The 19,672-nt window shown below is 40.6% G+C and overlaps 1 protein-coding gene across 1 annotated transcript; it reads left to right on the top strand.

The window, feature by feature from the left end:
• Positions 1-6,542: 6,542 nt before the first annotated feature.
• On the top strand, positions 6,543-7,493 carry LOC309843251 (olfactory receptor 11A1-like; the record flags this gene model as incomplete). The annotated part of the gene is made up of 1 exon (XM_082688579.1): positions 6,543-7,493. The coding sequence occupies one exon, from the start codon at positions 6,543-6,545 to the stop codon at positions 7,491-7,493; it is 951 nt and encodes a 316-aa protein (XP_082544705.1).
• Positions 7,494-19,672: the final 12,179 nt, after the last annotated feature.

The raw sequence follows: 19,672 nt of genomic DNA, 5'->3' as shown, positions 1-19,672 counted from the left end.
ACCCTCCCCCTAGCTCTCATTCTTTCTCTCAAATAAATAAATAAAATAAAAATCTTTTGGGGGGAAAAAAACTTCCTAGAAACTGCAAAATAACTAATTGGCTTAAATACTGAAGAAGGCTTCTTCTAAATGGTCTTGTTCTAAATAAAATAATCTTTGCTGTTTTTATCAGTGGCCTTTTCAATTTTTTGGTATAATTTGCCATATAAAAACACTTTCAGCATCAAGAACCACTTCCATTACCTATCCATAGCCTTAATTAAGGTACCAGAGCCTCCCCCTGCCCCCTTTTAAAGGAGACAGATGTTTATTGAATACGCCACAAAGGGGCAGAGGGCAGGACAGCGGGGCAGGGTGGTCTGCCTGCCCTTCAGCCCCTTTTTAAATTGACTGGAGGAAGGGGCTTGATGAAATAGAAAGAACACTGTATTTGAAGGCAGACATTTGCTCACAGATTTATGCATTTGATTTATAAGTATTATTTATATTTTATATTAATATTTGTAAATATTAATTTTTATTAATACAGCATTTATAAAATTTATAAATATGAATATATTTATTATAACTCTTGCTGTGTGCCAGGATCGGAGGTAGATACAACAGTGATGAAAATGGACACGCTCTGCCTTCACAGAGCTTTCGGTCCATCCCAGCCCCCTTACATTCTTCTGCTTGGGTAACTTTGAACAAGTCACTTCCTCTCTCGAAGCCTGGATTTCCTCATTTGTAAGATGGGCAATAAGGACAGAGGTTGTAAGGATTACAGAGAGCACAGGTTTAGCCCAAAGCCTGGCATACAGTGGTTACTCCGTAGATTTTGATGAGGACATCCTAGCCAAAAGGTCATGGTTCAGATATTTGTTCATTCATGAGTTCAAATAGTGGCAAATACCAAGGTTTCAGGAAGTCTGGGTACTAGTTCATAGAGAAAACACTTCAGCTCTAATGAACAAATGAGGTCATTTCAAGTCATTGATTATTTTTATCGTTTCATTTGTTACACTTATCAGACAGCTGTATTAATTTGTTAGCTGGAGCAACTATCTCTTCAGTTTGTAATGCCTGCCAGTAGATTTTCATTTTATTTCCATAAGGTTGCCAATCACAAACTTAAGTTTCCTAGAACAGGGCTTGCCCCAGTTACAATTTTTAATAAATGACAAGTATCGAGGAGGACACAATTTCTTTAGGATCCTAGCTACTGGCTTTGACAATAAATGTTTGCTATCACAGATATTTGTTTTGTTTCCCTACCAAACCGACGCAATAAGGAAATGCCCAGCCATCTTTTTCCAGAGGATAGAAGAAAATTGATACTTCTTTCAAAATACTGTTTTAATCCACCCCCCAAAGAAGAATATAACTATGCATTTTTAGTCACTAAAGTTCTTTATACAGGCACTATAAATACAAATAGTCATTATTAAGATAGAAGCTTAACACAAAGCAAAGGAAAAAAGATTTCCTCTAAGGTTAAGGTAATAACCTGGTTTCACATAATTTGCAAAACAAACAGCAGTTCCCCACCAGAGTCATTTGGGAAATGCCCATGAGCAGCAGTGTCAGGGGAGGTGATGGCTTTGCCCACAGAGGAACTCCACTTTACACAGAGGAAGCTTGAGGCGGGAGCAAAATTCAAGTGGCCTCCTACGTTCATGTGGAAAGACAGCCCCAATTTAGTTTTTGTCAAGGGAGGTAGCTCTCTGGATAAAGCAGGATTCCAGATGTGTAGCCCAATTCTCTGAATCCAGGGGAGGTGGACATGCCATGGTCCCTTCTCTGTGGCCTGGTTCCCCACAGCAGGAGTGGACCCCTCTGAGGCAGAGGTAAAGCTCATCTCTTCTGCCCATCTCTCATCTTGTCTTCCGTGTTTCCTGTTTTGAGTCTGTTCTTTGCTAACTAAGGCCGGGGATATAATTTCCTAGCACATTAAATCAATTATCAGTGGTAGTAACAAAATCAAACTATCTGTCTATCTGGTGGACCAGCTGTTCACCTGAATTCACCAGCCGCTGCCAAGAGTCAAGAGACCTCATCAACAAGCCAAATGTTGGCTGAATTGATTTGTTAGTTGACCGACCACTTAATTCAGCTAAGAAAAAGGATCGCACTCGGACAGCACGAGTCCCTTCTTGCTGTCCCTTGCTTTTTGGTTAGTGGAAGCAGCAAAACCTGTGATTCCTTATTATTTGTTTTTACTTTGTTTCTTGAGAACCCTCTTCTCATTCTTACAAATTTGCTTTGGGTGTGTCTTGGAGGGGAATGGAGTGTTTCCCAATTAGCAAAAAACCTCAAGTTTGGAAGGGATGTGATAAATCATCAAACCCCAATAATTCTCTAGTGCTTATGTCTCCTTTAATTGTTTTCATATTTATTCATGTTGAATATCTCCAGTGAAGGGATTCCTAAAAGAGATCACCTACGTTTAGATAGCACAAACAGAGCTGATGTAACTGGAGAGAAAAAAAGGGGAGGGCAGAGAAAGAGGTGAAAAGGAGAGGAGGTGGGGAGGGAGAAAACTCTACCACTAACTGAGCCCTTACTCTGACCCCAGCCCTGGGCCCACATGAATTACAGACATGTTTGGGCTTGTGGCTCTAGAACAAGAAGCATACAGGAGCAGAGTTAACATAAGGGCATGATTTCCTCACTTGTACTAAGAAGAGAAGAGCAAGAGATAGCGGCTGTGTGCTAGGGTAGGTTGGCCAGGATCACCAACCTCTCTGTTGCCCTACGAGTCCTCATTTGCACCCCCTGGAGACAGCAGAGTTCTTCTTCCCTTAAAGGTTATAAAATGCCTTTGCTTACATCCTGCATGGTCAAGCAGGGACTGGAATCCAGGCCTGTTTAGTGTTAGAGCCCGAACTCTCAACAAGGCATCCAACAGTTAGTTCTGGCCTACCTTTCACTGGCTTTCCATTCTTCATCATATCTCTGCACTGTGTCCAGCTGGTGCCACAGCCCCGCAGCAGAAATGTCATTAACCTCCTGGTAGAAGGGAAGTGGTAATTCCCTGGGCTGGTTCTCAAGTGCTCTTGAATTTTTTTTAAGGTAAGAGGCTGACTTGATTTTTTTTTTTTTTAAGATTATAAAAAAAGGACAGCAAAGTAGCCATGTGAAAGCAAGTCCAGGTGACAGGTAGAGGTTGGTAGGGTTCATGACCCTGTATGGGATGACTGCTTCATCAGCCAACAATGCAGCCCTCACTTTCCCTGAAGTTAAAACCATGCTTTGTGGAAACGTTCCTCTTCCCGCTTCTGTGATACAGTGCAAAATAACTAATGTACCCAGGCCCCAGGAAAGCAGTGTCTGTGGTTAGAAGTGAAGGACTGAGGTCAAGTCCAAACTCATCACTGCCACTTTCTAGCTGAAGACCATGGGTAAGTGATTTAACTTCTCTGTGACTTCATCTGGAAAGGAAGGAAAACAAGTCAGGGTAATCACCTACCAGAACGTTGCTGCAATGACAGCAATCTATGTTTTCAGCACTTAAGACATGCCTGGGATCCAATGATGTCTTTCTCATTGGTGGGAAATGCAGCAGCAACCAGGATTCTGGCTGTGAGTGGTCAGACCAAAGCCCTCCTTCCGAGATCTCAGATCTTTATTTGTGCTTTTCAGGGATGGAGAGAAGGTGTCTCTTTGTGCCTTCCTCACACTCCGCTCAACGGGCTCAGAATCTGAGTCACCAGTGGCCAAGCATCCCCTGGGCACCAGGACTCTCAGTCAACGCAAATTCCAGGTTAGTTCTGCAAGTCACTTGGAAAGCTAGGACTGGGGCCCCCCCAAATGATGCCAAGGACACTGGGTCAATTTTAAAATGGGATTCATTTACTGCCAGGAGCTCTTAGTTTGATGAGATCGCTGGAAGAGCTTCCTGACTCCCACCATTACATACAAACACTGCAGGAAATAGCAAAACAAACGGCACTTGTTGCCAACGCCCCTTCAAAGTAAAGGCAATTCCTTGGTGAACTTACATAAGGTTGGCAGCACGGAACAGCCAGCAATCTCGCAGCCTTTGTATTTATGGTTTTGCACATGCTAGGCATATGTTAAGTTCTTCTCCCTCCTGGTATCCCATTTTATGGATGAGAGACTGTGTCTCAGAGAAGTTAAATAACTTGTTTCAAAGTCTGATCCTTATGAAGCCATACCTTTGGCTTTGTATAGGGCTCTCTGGCCTGGTAACAACCCTTTTATTACCCCGGTGCTTTCTGTACCTGCACATGGGGCTTCCCATCTCCACCTGCAGGCACTCACTTTCTCCACAACTATCTTTTTCTTTCTTTCTTTTTAAAAAGATTTTATTTACTTATTTGACAGAGAGAGATAGAGAGACAGCACAAGTAGGCAGAGAGGCAGGCAGGGAGAGAGGGGGCAGCAGGCTGCCCGCTGAGCAGAGAGCCCGATGTGGGACTCGATCCCAGGACCCTGAGACCGTGACCTGAGAGGAAAGCAGAGGCCCAACCCACTGAACCACTGAGGCGCCCCTCTCCTCTTAAAAGGTAATGGACCCAGGGACGGGTGGGTGGCTCAGTTGGTTAAGTGTCTGCCTTCAGCTCAGGTCATGATCCCGCGTCCTGGGATTGAACTCCGAGTTGAGATCTCCACTCAACAGGGAGTCTGCCTTTCCCTAACCCACCTCTTGCGCTCTTGCTTGCTCTCTCTCTCTCTCAAATAAATAAATAAATAAATATTTTTTTTTTTTTAAAAGAAGGTAACAGATCCAGTACAAGGAGGTTGAGAAGAATCAAATGGTTTCAGCCTCTGGCCCTGTCTGAGGATAGCAGTATTTCTTGTGTAAGTACTCTCTCTGTCTTGAACTTTTGGATGGGGCCTATGGCTTGGAACAAGATGGAATTGAGGAGGAGACCTGGGCCTTCTTATCTCATTCAAAAGAACCTGTGGCTACCTTATACTCCATTGTACATAGTGCCTTAGGCCACCTGGTTCTGAATCTTCTCCCATTTACTGCTGCCCAGCATAAAATCTTTTTTTTTTTTTAAGACTTTATTTATTTATTTGACAGAGAGAGACACAGCGAGAGAGGGAACACAAGCAGGGCGAGTGAGAGAGGGAGAAGCAGGCTCCCCGCTCAGCAGAGAGCCCAATGTGGGGTTCAATCCCAGGACCCTAAGATCATGACCTAAGCCAAAGGCAGGCACTTAATGACTGCACCACCCAGGTGCCCCCATTTTCTAAAAGATTTTATTATTTAGGGGCACCTGGGTGGCTCAGTGGGTTAATCCTCTGCCTTCGGCTCAGGTCATGATCCCAGAGTCCTGGGATCGAGCCCCCCATCAGGCTCTCTGCTCAGCGGGGAGTCTGCTTCCTCCTCTCTCTCTCGCTCTCTCTCTGCCTGCCTCTCTATTTGTGATCTCTGTCTGCCAAATAAATAAAAAAGATTTTATTATTTATTTGAGAGGGGGGAAAGTGCATGTGCATGAGAGAGAGAGAAAGAAGAGAGAGCATGAGCAGAAGCACAAGCACAAGCAGGGGAAGCAGGCTGCTCCCAGGACACCGGGGATCATGACCTGAGCTCAAGATGGACGCTTAACCAACTGAGCCACCCAGGCCATTCACAAAAATTTTTTAATGACCTGATTTTTAAAACTGTGAGAGAAGGGTGCCTGGGTGGCTCAGTGGGTTAAAGCCTCTGCCTTCGTTTTTGGCTCAGGTCATGATCCCAGGGTCCTGGGATGGAGCCCCACATCGGGCTCGCCACTCAGCGGGGAGCCTGCTTCTCCCTCTCCCTCTGCCTGCCTCTCCGCCTACTTGTGATCTGTCTGTCAAATAAATAAATAAAATCTTAAAAAAAAAAAACAAAACTGTGAGAGAAAGTACCCCTGCCTCTGAGTTACACCAGCAAGTGCATGCACATGATTTTCTCTTGCTAATGTTCTGGAAACTAACAGAAAAAAGAAACTTACTTCTCAACTCCCTGAGAAGCTGAAAGGGAAAAAATGCATAGCAGATATGATAGGGACCATAGGTAGGATAGGATCCCTGTATAACCAATGCCTGAGGAGGAAGAGGAGGGTTCTTTGGCCCGGGCCCTTGATTTTCTAGGTTCGGACTGAGTGTTCATAAACTCTTTGGAATGTGCCTACCTTCCTTTTAGATCTTCTTTTCCTTCCAAAATTCCCCAAGATACTGTAGTGCATTCAGAATGAGCATACAGCAGATGATTCTTCTTCCCTTTGTTTTTCCTCTGTCCTGCCTCCCCTTTGTATTCTTCTTCCCCTTCCTTCAATGTCCTGCTTTCCCCAAAGCCTGACATTACTCCTGATGAAATGAAGACACAGTCAGGAGAAGAAGGAGGGATTGGAGCCATCATAAGTTCTTATTGAAAATTCTTTTCTTTACCATTTCAGGCTTTGGAAAAAAAGATGATACTCCTCTACTTAAATAAAAACCCTTCCAAAAACCTGAGCAGGGGATGAAAATCACCCACTGTCAGACCATGGTCTACATGTAAGCTAGAACTTTCTGTACTTTGCACATCTTATCACTGGGTGTCCTGGGGAAGCCAAGGCATGGTAATCCTTCCCTGGGAAAACCAAACGACCATAGTGGAATTTGTGCTTCGAGGACTCTCCTCCAACCAACAGCTAAATATTTTCCTCTTTGTGATGTTTTTTGCTTTCTATGTCTTAATTGTTTCTGGAAACATCCTTATTGTTCTGCTAGTTTTGCTCAGCCAGCACCTCCACACCCCCATGTACTTCTTTCTGGTGAACTTGTCCTTTCTAGAGATCTGCTATACCTCCAATATTGTCCCCAAGATGTTGCTGATTATCATAGCCGAACAGAAGGCCATTTCTGTGGCTGGGTGCCTAACCCAATTCTACTTCTTTGGATCCCTGGCTGCAACAGAGTGTCTCCTGCTTGCTGTGATGTCCTATGACCGATACCTGGCCATCTGCCAACCTCTCCGCTATCCTGTCCTCATGACTGGCCCCCTTTGCATTAGGCTGGCTGCCAGCTCGTGGCTCTGCTGCTTCCTCCTTACAGCAATCACTTTGGTTTTGCTGTCTAGACTAACCTTCTGTGGAGAAGAGATTGATCACTTCTTCTGCGACTTCACCCCTCTTGTCCATCTCTCCTGCATGGACACCTCACTGACAGAGACCATCGCCTTTGCCACCTCCTCAGCAGTAACTCTGGTTCCATTTCTCCTCATTGCTGCCTCTTACTCCTGCATTCTTTTTGCTATCCTAAGAATTCCATCTGGCACAGGCCGGAGAAAGGCCTTCTCCACCTGTTCCTCCCACCTCACTGTGGTCACGGTGTTCTATGGGACACTCATTGCCACGTACCTTGTGCCTTCAGCCAATTCTTCACAACTCTTGCGCAAAGGATTCTCTCTGCTCTACACCATCCTGACACCCATGTTCAACCCCATCATATACAGCCTGAGAAACAGAGATATCCATGGAGCCCTGAAGATGTGCTTGAGTAAGAAGCCAGATTTCCTCCTCAGCTAAGGCAAAAAGGAAAATTTGGATATTTGTCCAAGGGACAATGGATTGGATTGAGTAATTTAGATTCTATGTAAATGACACCACCTATACTGGCAGTTCTTAAAGTCAGATGACAGGATGTCTCCAAGCATGGCTGCAGGTGCTGCAGAGTTCTGATAGCCTCAGGTGAACTCGGGTCCCAGGAATGGCTTCAGTAGGTCAAGTTCTGCTCCCTTATCTTCAGTAGATCTGGATCCTTGTGCAAAAGCTCACCTTCCAAATGAACTGCTACAGCTGGTTGCTCATTTATTCATATATTCATCATGGTCTACTATGTCTGAGGCAGCCCTGGCACCTACACATAGGTGATAACAAAGACAAAACCAGAAGCAGTCCCTGCCTTCATGAAGCCCACAGTCTCTAGGGAAATGACAAATGTTAATCAGATAACTAATGTCAAACTACATACAGAAATCTACTGTAAAACTACACTTGTGATTCAAAATTTTAAAAAGTAAGATGATTAGTACTTGCCTCTTAGAATGGCCAAAATCCAGAACATTGACATCACCAAATGCCGGTGAAAATGTGGAGGCACAGGAACCCTCATTCATTGCTGGTGGGAATACAAAATGGCATAGCCACTTTAAAAGACAGTTTGGAAGTTTCTTATAAAACTACATATACTTATACTACACAATCCAGTTATCACACTCCCTGGTATTTACCCAAATGAGTTTAAACTTATGTCTACACAAAAAAACTTCATATGGATATTTACTGCAGCTTTATTCATAATTTCCCAAACTTGGGAGCTACCGAGATGTCCTTCAATGGATGAATGGAAAAATAAACTGGTACATTCAGACAGTGGAATATTATTCAATGCTAAAAAGTAATGAGGTCTCAAAATATGAAATGAATGTTATTAAGAGAAAGAAGTCAATCATAACACCATAGGGTCCCTACTATATGACATGCCAGGGAAAAAAGGTAAAACTATGGAGACAATAAAAAGACCAGTAGTTCACAGAGGTTAGGGTCAGGGGAGAGATGAATAGAGAACCCAGGATTTTAGGGCAGTGAAGTTATTCTGTATGCTACTACAGAGTAGATACCTGTCATTATACATTTGGCAGAACCAACAGAATGTACACAACCAAGAGGACACTTGAATGTAAATTACATAGGTTCATTGAGTGGAACAAATGTGCCACTATGGTGGGAAATGTTGATAATGGGGGAGACTGCAAGTGTGGCATATTAACCTTAAAAATAAAACTTCCAGTTATCTGACCAGCAAAAATGGGTTTATTTGGGAATAGCAGATAGCTATCCAGATAAAGAAGATATGGCAGGGCTATTGCCAAATCTGCAGAATAGGAGAGGAACACTCCTTTAAGTTGGGAAGACTATTACCAATAAAACTTGCATCGTGGTTAACAGGGAGTTCAAAGTACAGTGGCTTCTCATTAGCTGGACTGTTGCAGGAGCAGGAGAGAGCCTTTCTTCCTCCTGCATGGATAGTCAAGTAGTATCCATGTGCAAGATCCATCTCTCCCAGTTGGGTCACCAAATAATGACTGGTAGGCTCCCTCTGCTGGTCTCCCAACACCATTCCAAATGAGATTTCCTTTTATTTTCACCTTGTCCCTTTAAATCTTTTGATCAGGATCTCTCTCTTCCAAAGCATCGCTGGTCAAGAGTCAGGTTTTCCATATTTAGTGGTTTTGCCCCTCAGTGCCAGGAAGTACCCTTCTTGGTTGTCACATCCTACAATAGAGGTAAAGTGTATAGTAGTTGGAAACCACATAAGACCACATTTGAGTAACAAGGAAGGTTAGGAGGGAAAAACTCTCAGGTGCTCCAACTTAAAGCCCATATCTTGTCACAGTCATCTCAGAGCACCAAGATAGCGTCACTTTATTGTGTACATCATATTTTTTATTTTAAATTTTAAAAATTTAGAAAAGTTTTGACAGGCAACAAAATATAAAGTGTAAAATAATTCTGAAAAAAATAGGAGAAGTAACACAACAATTTCGAATTGTGTGATGGTTCTAAACCAGGATTCTAGGTCTGAAAAGTAGGTAACTGAAATATTCGTTGGCACTTAATCTGACTTATGGGAGAAAAGATTCTCCTTATGAAGGCAAACTCCCATAGAATGCCTCCTGGAAGTCACAAAAGCAGAGTAGTAAATATTATGAGAGCACCTGAAGGAGTTAACCAAGGGCATCTGGGAAGATACAGTATAGGTATAAATAAAGCCATAGCCGATGAAGTTTTTGAAAACTTCAAAGACACTTTAAAAGAATGCTGTTGGGACGCCTGGGTGGCTCAGTTGGTTGGGCAGCTGCCTTCGGCTCAGGTCATGATCCCAGCGTCCTGGGATCGAGTCCCACATTGGGCTCCTTGCTCCGCGGGGAGCCTGCTTCTCCCTCTGACTCTGCCTGCCACTCTCTCTGCCTGTGCTTGCGCTCTCTCTCTCTCTCTCTGACAAATAAATAAAATCTTAAAAAAAATAAAAAAAGAATGCTGTTATCTCAAAAGAACTGTTTAGGACCAAATGTATTATCAACAACATAGTAAGACTGAAAATTCAGAGACCATGAATTTGGAAAATTCATATGAATTTTGTGAATTCTGAACTTTCTAACCCTGCACTTGTCCCAGGATGATGGACTGTACTATTACCAAAAGGCCATAATTGAAAGAAAAATTTTCCCCCTTTTGCGAGGGCTTGGGAAATGCAGAGAGGGCAGTGTGCTCCCATGCAGAAGAGGGAAGAAGCACAGTAAGAAAATGTATACAAGCCTGGTCTGGATACCTTGGGAAAGCTCTCATCAGATGCCTGCTTCAATTCCTCGAAATCTTTACTTTCAGATCACCAGATGGTGTGTGCTTCCAGTCAGGCATTGGGACTTTCTTTAGATGCATCACACAGATCCAGGAATCTATTCCCTGGAGTTGGGTGGCACAAGGGTGGGTTAGCAGTTCCTGATAAGGGCATGTCTAATGAGGTTGAAGAGTCTTTCTGGAGGCATTTTTTCCCAACAGATGAAATCTCTCGGTTACAAGATGCTTAAGGTCATTGTCTTCTAGGACTGCACTATGCTTAAGGTCATTGCAAGTTGCTTAAGGTCATTGTCTTTTAGGACTACACTATGTTTAAGGTCATTGCAAGATGCTTAAGGTCATTGTCTTCTAGGACTGCACTATGAAAAGACTGCGCCACAAAGCATGGCTATTTTTTTTTTAAAGTAAGCTCCATACTCAGCATGGAGCACAATGTATGGCTTGAACTCACAACCCTGAGATCAAGACCTGAGCTGAGATCAAAAGTTGGATGCTCAGCTGAGTACGCCACTCAAGCACCCACCAAACATACTATTTTTAATAGAAGCAGTTAGAACCTTACACTGTTGAAGTATACCTCTATCTCCTTTTATCAACTGTGGGTGGGTCAAAGGAGACAGGGGACAAGTGCATTGGACATTGTGTGACTATCTCAAAGGAGGAGACTATGAGTTCCCATGGGGATGGATCTGAGATTTAGAAGATCCAATGGCAAGGCTTTCAGCCAAGGTGTCTGGAGGGTCTCTACAAATTTTTCTAGTTGAGTCCTAGTGCCTAAACTTAGTGCATATTTGACTAACTCTGAGGGTTTAGGATGATATGCATACGGAAAGTATAAAACCAGCCAAATAACACAGCATTGTCAAAGCACCTGACTAGTCAAATGGGTTCCCTGATTACAATGAGGTTTGAGAGAGGTTCCTCGGGTAAAGATAATCTTTTCTAACAAAAGAAGCATTGGCATGTCTACAGGAGAAAGCCCCCTTCCCTTTTTGTAACCAAACTAACAATGACTAGGTTTCCAAATTGCTTTTTCCCTCTATGGAACCAACTATGGGGTATCTCTTGTCAAATTTTCCAAAATTTATCATTTGGGAGACTATCCCTTTGGGTCATAACAGAAATTTGACTACTAGTTTCCTTGAAATTAGTAATTTTGGTGGAAATATCACTGAGATAGATTACTTTGGCCTCCAGGGAGTTGAGTCTGGAATGCCCAGGAAACTTAATAGCCCAAAACAGCTGCAAAAGTAAGTGTGTGTGTGTGTGTGTGTGTGTGTGTATTTATAGGAGTGTGTGTGTATATACACATATATATGTATATGCGTATATATATATATAAATACACATATATATGTATATGCGTGTGTGTGTGTGTATAAAATAAATTTTGAACATAGGAGCCATTTTAAATTGTATTCCCGTTGAAGTTTAGGACACCTTGTTGATTCCATTATATTCCAAAGTCATGAGCTACCCCACAGGCATACCAACTATTGACAGAAATGCAGTTTACCCTTGGCTAACATACAAGGTTGAGTAAGGGCACATAACTCAGTGTGTCAGGGAAGCAGTCAAATGTAGAGGTGATGTTTCAATGACTTCAAAAAGAGCTAAAATAACATACCCAGCCTAATGTTTACCATTTTTATCCTTTAAATAAGAACTATCTATAAACCATGAAAAACCTGCATTGGCTAAGGAGTCTCCTATAAGTTATCACAGGGACTCAAAAGGTAATCTGTCAGCATTAAACACCTAGACCCAAATGTAGTCCTTATTCTGAGATCAGGTGCCTTAAGTATCAAATCTGAGATTGAGCAAACTGCAATTTTTCTTTGGCAATTTTATGTCCCTTTAAGACGAAAAGTCTTAGCAGATAGAAGCTATCTTCCTGGGCAGAGATTTGAGAAGGGGAACAGAGAAGCAAATCATGATGTATTATAACAAAGTAGAGCCTGTAGAAAACTCTCTACCATCCAAATCAGCTCCTAAGATTTGTGAAAAGTAAGAAGGATTCTCTGCGAAACCCTGAGGCACTACTGTCCAGATGTATTTCCATCCTTCCCACATGAAAGCAAAAAGATATTGGCTATCTTTATCAGCTAGAATACTAAAAATATACCACATAGATCAATGACAGTGAAAAATTTGCTTTTAGCAAGAGAATATTAACAGCATAGCATCGTTAGGAAAAACAGGGTACCAAGGGGGTAACAATGGTATTTATAGCTCAGAGGTGTTGGGAAAACTTCCTTCTTCTGTCACTGGGTTATTTCACAAGTAAAATAGGGGTATTATGGGACCAGCGCAAGTGATAATGAGGGCCCGAGACTTGTAATATTCTATTATGGGCTTGATGCCATGAAGAGTATCTTTATTTATAGGGTATTGATTAATTATGGGAAGAGGTTTTGAGGTATCTATTTGAATCTTGAAGGCAGGTATACTGTGAGTTCTGCCAATATCAGTTAAGGCTTTTGGCCGTAAAGAAAATGGTATCTGATTCAACGGGAATACATAATCAGTGTCCCTAGACTCAGCTATAGTGTCATCAGAGACAGAGCAAATAAAAGCTGTCAGAAGATTATTTAATTCCCCTGGCTGGCTATTTTGATGACTATTGTAAAATTCTAGAACTATTCCCCACTCCTGGGAAAAAGAAATTCTGACATGATATTTTTCTAAGAAATCTCAGCCCAACACATGAAGGAGGTAGAATAACTAAGGAGAAAAGGGGCTGTGTCTCTCAAAGAGCCTACACAAAAGGAAACAGGTTCAGAGACAGGAATTGGTTGAGATGTATTAGAGACCCCCACAATTTGAAGTGTTTTAATACTTTGAGGCAGAGCCGACTGTATAGCAGTGGGCTTAAAACTTGAGAATGCAGCTTCCATGTCAATAGGGTTGGAGACAAATTCCCAATCTGGAGAGTGATTTCTCCAAGTTGATTGAAGAGGAGGATTGGGAAGAGCTCCTATAGCCCCATCACTGAGAATTGTGAGGCCAGTGGAAGGGCCAACTAGAAGGTGGAAAGTTCCTTGAGCACTTAAATTCATTACAACAATTTTTTCCAATGCCTTGGCTTTTTGCAACAACAGTAGAAACTAAGGGTGAAGGTGGGTTGGCTTTGCCTGAGTTGAAAACTGAGAATTTTCACAGTCTTTCTTTTTGGTGACTCATCAAGGATACAAGAGAACCAGTCTGTCATATGAACTAAAGCCAGACTGGGTATTTCCCATTCCATTCTGGTCCTTTTCTAACTAAAAGAGAATGATCCTGGTTCAGCCTGCTAATAAACATAGAGTTAAATGTTCCCTGGGTGTATTAGACAGCTAAAGAAGACCAGAAGTCTCTTAAAAGACAATTTTGAGTTGATTGTAATGGTCTTGGACAGATTCATCAGGTTTTTGGGTGCCAACCAAAATTTTGTTTCGATCATCAGGCTTATAAAAAAACTACTACAAATGCTCAGTGATTTCCAGTGAGTGTTCTAACATCTTGTCAAAAAGTTAGGGGTTTGTTTCTCTAAATCCCCCCTTCAGGATATTCCCTTCAGGCAGTTCCATCCAATGTTTGGCCTGGTTCTCACCAACAAGCATAGCGCCTAACTGATGTAAATCTGAAAACACAGGCTGGTAAATTGGAAAAACTATGCCAAATTCTTCAGCAAACTCATGGGGGTCCACAGTCATTTTATGAAGGTCTAATCATGACTCACAATTTGGTCTTACTCCAGGAAACAGAAAACTTCACTTTAAAGAGGAAGGTTTTAACGGGCTCAGAAGAGAAGGGAGTCTTGAAAGATTCAGTGGAAAACATAGTTAGGCAGAGATGGTGCCAGGGGTGGGGCCTGAGCACAAAGTGGCTGCCACCTGCTTGTGAACAAAGAAGACGGGTGGCTGGCTAGGGGTGGGGGTAGCGGGGGAAGCCTCTGAAGTCGTTTTGATGACTTTCAATTGTTTGCCTCAGTTAATTTAGAAATAGTATTTTGCAAAGAGGCAGACTTAGAATTCTGAAAGCATCTGGAAGCCTCAAGGTACCGTTTAAAATAGGCATCCCATTCAGTTCTTTGTCATAGGGTAGCTAGGTCATAGGGTAGCTCTATTTTCAACTTTTTGAGGAACCTCCATGCTGTTTTCCAGAGTGGTTGCACCAGCTTGCATTCTCACCAACAGTGTAGGAGGAGTTCCCTTTCTCTGCATCCTCGCCATCATCTGTCGTTTCCTGACTTGTTAATTTTAGCCATTCTGACTGGTGTGAGATAGTATCTCATTGTGGTTTTGATTTGTATTTCCCTGATGCAGAGTGATGTGGAGCACTTTTTTGTTGTGTCTGTTGGCCATCTGGATGTTTTATTTACAGAAATGTCTGTTCATGTCCTCTGCCCATTTCTTGATTGGATTATTTGTCCTTTGGGTGTTGAGTTTGATAAGTTCTTTATAGATTTTGGATACTAGCCTTTATCTGATATGTCATTTGCAAATATCTTCTCCCATTCCGTCAGCTGTCTTTTGGTTTTGTTGACCGTTTCCTTTGCTGCAAAAGATTTTGATCTTGATGAAGTCCCAATAGTTCATTTTTGCCCTTCCTTCCCTTGCCTTTGGCAATGTTTCTAGGAAGAAGTTGCTGTGGCTGAGGTCGAAGAGGTTGCTGCCTGTGTTCTCCTCAAGGATTTTAATGGATTCATTTCTCACTCTGAGGTCCTTCATCCATTTGGAGTCTATTTTTGTGTGTGGTGTAAGGAAATGGTCCAGTTTCATTTTTCTGCATGTGGCTGTCCAATTTTCCCAACACCATTTGTTGAAGAGACTGTCTTTTTCCCATTGGACATTCTTTCCTGCTTTGTTGAAGATTAGTTGACCATAGAGTTGAGGGTCTATTTCTGGGCTCTTTCTTCTGTGCAATTGATCTATGTGTCTGTGTGCCAGTACCATACTGTCTTGATGATGACAGCTTTGTAATAGAGCTTGAAGTCTGGAATTGTGAAGCCACCAACTTTGGCTTCCTTTTTCAACATTCCTCTGGCTATTTGAGGTCTTTTTGGTTCCATATAAATTTTAGGATTATTTGTTCCATTTCCTTGAAAAAAAATTGATGGTATTTTGATAGGTATTTCATTAAATGTATAGATTGCTTTAGGTGGCATAGATATTTTCACAATATTTGTTCTTCCAATACATGAGCATGGAACATTTTTCCATTTCTTTGTGTCTTCCTCTTTATAGTTTTCTGAGTACAGATTCTTTGCCTCTTTGGTTAGGTTTATTTCTAGGTATCTTATGGTTTTAGGTGCGAACGTAAATGGGACTGACTCCTTAATTTCTCTTTCTTCTATCTTGTTGTTGGTATATAGAAATGAAATTGATTTCTGTGCATTGGTTTTATATCCTGACACTTCACTGAATTCCTGTACAAGTTCTGGCAGATTTGGAGTGGAGACTTTTGGGTTTTCCACATAAAGTATAATATCATCTGCAAAGAGTGATAGTTTGACCTCTTCTTTGCCGATTTGGATGCCTTTAATTTCTTTTTGTTGTCTGATTGCTGAGGCTAGGATTTCTAGTACTATGTTGAATAGCAGTGGTGATAATGGATATCCCTGCCACGTTCCTGACCTTAGTGGAAAAACTCTGTTTTTTTTGCGATTGAGAATGATATTCTCTGTGGGTTTTTATAGATGGCTTTGATGATATTGAGGTATGTACCCTCTATCCCTACACTTTGAAGAGTTTTGATCAAGAAAGGATGCTGTACTTTGTCAAATGCTTTTTAAGCATCTATTTAGAATATCATATGGTTCTTGTTCTTTCTTTTATTCATGTATTTTATCACATTGATTGATTTGCAGATGTTGAACCAACCTTGCAGCCCTGGGATAAATCCCATTTAGTTGTCGTGAATAATCCTTTTAATGTACTGTTGAACCTATTGGCTAGTATTTTGGTGAGAATTTTAGCATCTATGTTCAAGGATATTGGTCTGTAATTCTCTTTTTGGATGGAATCTTTGTCTGGTATTGGGATCAAGGTAATACTGTCCTCATAAAATGAGTTTGGAAGTTTCCCTTCCATTTCTATTTTTTGGAGCAGTTTCAGGAGAATAGGAATTAATTCTTCTTTAAATGCTTGGCAGAATTCCTCTGGGAAGCCATCTGGCCCTGAGCTCTTGGTTTTTGGGAGATTTTTGGTGACTGTTTCAATATCCTTACTGGTTATGGGTCTATTCAGATTTTCTATTTCTTCCTGGTTCAGTTGTGGTAGTTTATATGTCTTTAGGAATGCATCCATTTCTTGCAGATTGTCAAATTTGCTGGTGTATAGTTGCTCATATTATGTTCTTATAATTGTTCGTATTTCTTTGGTGTTGGTTGTTATCTCTCCTCTTTCACTCAGGGTTTTATTTATTTGCATCCTTTCTCTTTTCTTTTTGATAAGTCTGGCCAGGGGTTTATCAATCTTATTAACTCTTTCAAAGAACAAGCTCCTAGTTCATTGATTTGTTCTATTGTGGGTTTTTGTTGTTGCTGTTTCTACTTCATTGATTTCTGCTCTGATCTTTATTATTTCTCTTCTCCTGCTGGGTTTAGGCTTTCTTTTTTGTTCTTTCTCCAGACCCTTTAGGTGTAAGTTTAGGTTGTGTATTTGAGATCTTTCTTCTTTCTTAAGAAAGGCTTGTATTGCTAGATATTTTCCTCTCAGGACTGCCTTTTCTGTGTCCCACAGATTTTGAACCATTGTGTTTTCATTATCACTTGTTTCCATGAATTTTTAAAATTATTCTTTCATTTCCTGGTTGACCCATTCATTCTTTAGAAGGATGCTGTTTAGTCTCCAAGTATTTGGGTCCTTTCCAAATTTCCTCTTGTGATTGAGTTCTAGCTTCAGAACATTGTGGTCTGAAAATAAGCGGGGAATGATCCCAATCTTTTGGTACTGGTTGAGACCTGATTTGTGACTCAGGATTTGATCTATTCTGGAAAATGTTCCATGAACACTAGAGAAGAATGTGTATTCTGTTGCTTTGAGATAGAATGTTCTGAATATATCTGTGATGTCCATCTGGTCCAGTGTGTTGTTTAAGGCCTTTATTTCCTTGTTGATCTTTTGCTTGGATAATCTGTCCATCTCACTGAGGGGGGGTGTTAAAGTCTCCTACTATTATTGTATTATTGTTAATGTGTTTCTATGATTTTGTTATTAATTGGTTTATATAGTTGGCTGCTCCCATGTTAGGGGCATAGATACTTAAAGTTGTTAGATCTTCTTGTTGGACAGACCCCTTACATATGATATAGTGTCCTTCCTCATCTCTCATTATAGTCTTTGGCTTCAAATCTAATTTGTCTGATATAATGATTGCCACCCCAGCTTTCTTTTGATGTCCATTAGCTTGGTAAATTGTTTTCCACCCCTCACTTTAAATCTGTAGGTGTCTTTGGGTCTAAAATGAGTTTTATAGACAGCATATTGATAGGTTTTGGTTTTTTATCCATTCTGATACCCTGTGTCTTTTAATTGGGGGCATTTAGCACATTTACATTCAAGGTAACTATTGAGAGATATGCACTTAGTGCCATTGTATTGCCTTTAAGGTGACTGTTACTGTATATTGTTTCTGTTCTTTTCTGGTCTACTACTTTTAGGCTCTCTCTTTGCTTAGAAGACCCCTTTCAATAATTCCTGTAGAGATGGTTTGGTGTTTACAAATTCTTTTAGTTTTTGTTTGTCCTGGAAGCTTTTTATTCCTCCTTTTATTTTCAATGATAGCCTAGCTGGATATAGTATTCTTGGCTGCATGTTTTTCTCATTTAGTGCTCTGAATATATCATGCGAGTTCTTTCTGGCCTGCCAGATCTCTGTGGATAAGTCTGCTGGCAATCTAATATTTTTACCATTATATGTTACAGATTTCTTGCCTGGGCTGCTTTCAGGATTTTCTTTTTGTCACTAAGACTTGTAAATTTTACTATTAGATGATGGGATGTGGACATATTCTTCCTGATTTTGAGGTGGGTTCTCTGCACCTCCTGGATTTTGATGCTTGTTCCCTTTGTCATATTAGGGAAATTCTCTGCAATAATGCACTCCAATATACCTTCTGCCCCCCTCTTTCTTTCTTCTTCTTCTGAAATCCCAATTATTCTAATGTTGTTTCATCTTATGGTATCACTTATATCTCAAATTCTCCCATCATGGTCCGGTAGTTGTTTGTCTCTCTCTTGCTCAGCTTCATTATTCTCTGTCATTTGGTCTTCTATATCACTAATTCTCTCTTCTGTCTCATTCATCCTAGCAATAAGAGCCTCTAATTTTTATTGCACCTTATTAATAGCTTTTTTGATTTCTGCTTGGTTTGATTTTAGTTCTTTTATTTCTCCAGAAAGGGCTTTTATTTCTCCAGAAAGGTTTTTCTAATATCTTCCATAAGCTCAGCTAGCACCTCGAGGATAGTCATTATGAACTCTAGATCTAACATATTACCAATGTCTGTACTGATTAGGTCCCTAGCCTTCAGTACTGCCTCTTGTTTTTGTTTTTGTTTTTGGTTTTGGTTTTGGTTTTTTTTTCTTGTGGTGAGTTTTTCTGCCTTGTCATTTTACCCAGATAAGAATATATAAATGAGAGAATAAAATACTAAAAGGGTGGCAAAGACTCCAGAAAAATGTACGTTAACCAAATCAGAGAGACCCCAAATCGTGAGGAGAAGAAGAAGGGTTAAAAAGAAGTTAAAAAATGAAAAAGAAAATATATATATTAGACTGGTGAATAGAACAGAGCCATCCACTTAATTTTGGGAGTATTTTGGTCTCTTAGAGGAAACTACCTCCCAAAATTTTAAAAAATTATATATATATATATATATATATATATATATATATATATATACACACACACACACACACACACAAATAAGGGTAAACACAGTGAAGGGATGGAATATGACTGTAAGAATGAAATTTTTTTAAAAATTCTAAAAAAGGAGTTAATAAGATAAGTTCTTTGGGAAAAGAAAGAAAAAGAAAGTGGAGAGAATTTGCTCAGGCTGGAGACTAGATCAAAGCCCTGTGCTAGATTTAGCGTATATTTTAATCTTTTAGAAGAAGTTGTATCCCAAAATTTTTAGAAGAAAAAACCCTATGTGTATACAAAAAATAAAGTTAGATACAATGAAGGATAAAATATGACTATAATAACGAAGGTTCAAAAAGATTTTGTTTAAAGAAAGGTATTGTTAAGATAAACTAGTTTAGAAAAAACATTAAAAGAGGAAAGAGTAAAAGTTAAAAAAATAGAATAAGAAAAAAAAATAAAAAAATTAATAACTTTGCAAGACTGAAGAAT

This window comes from Mustela nivalis, assembly GCF_964662115.1.
Source record: "Mustela nivalis genome assembly, chromosome: 10".
Lineage (NCBI taxonomy): Eukaryota > Metazoa > Chordata > Mammalia > Carnivora > Mustelidae > Mustela > Mustela nivalis.
This window is presented reverse-complemented; position numbering and strand designations above follow the sequence as displayed.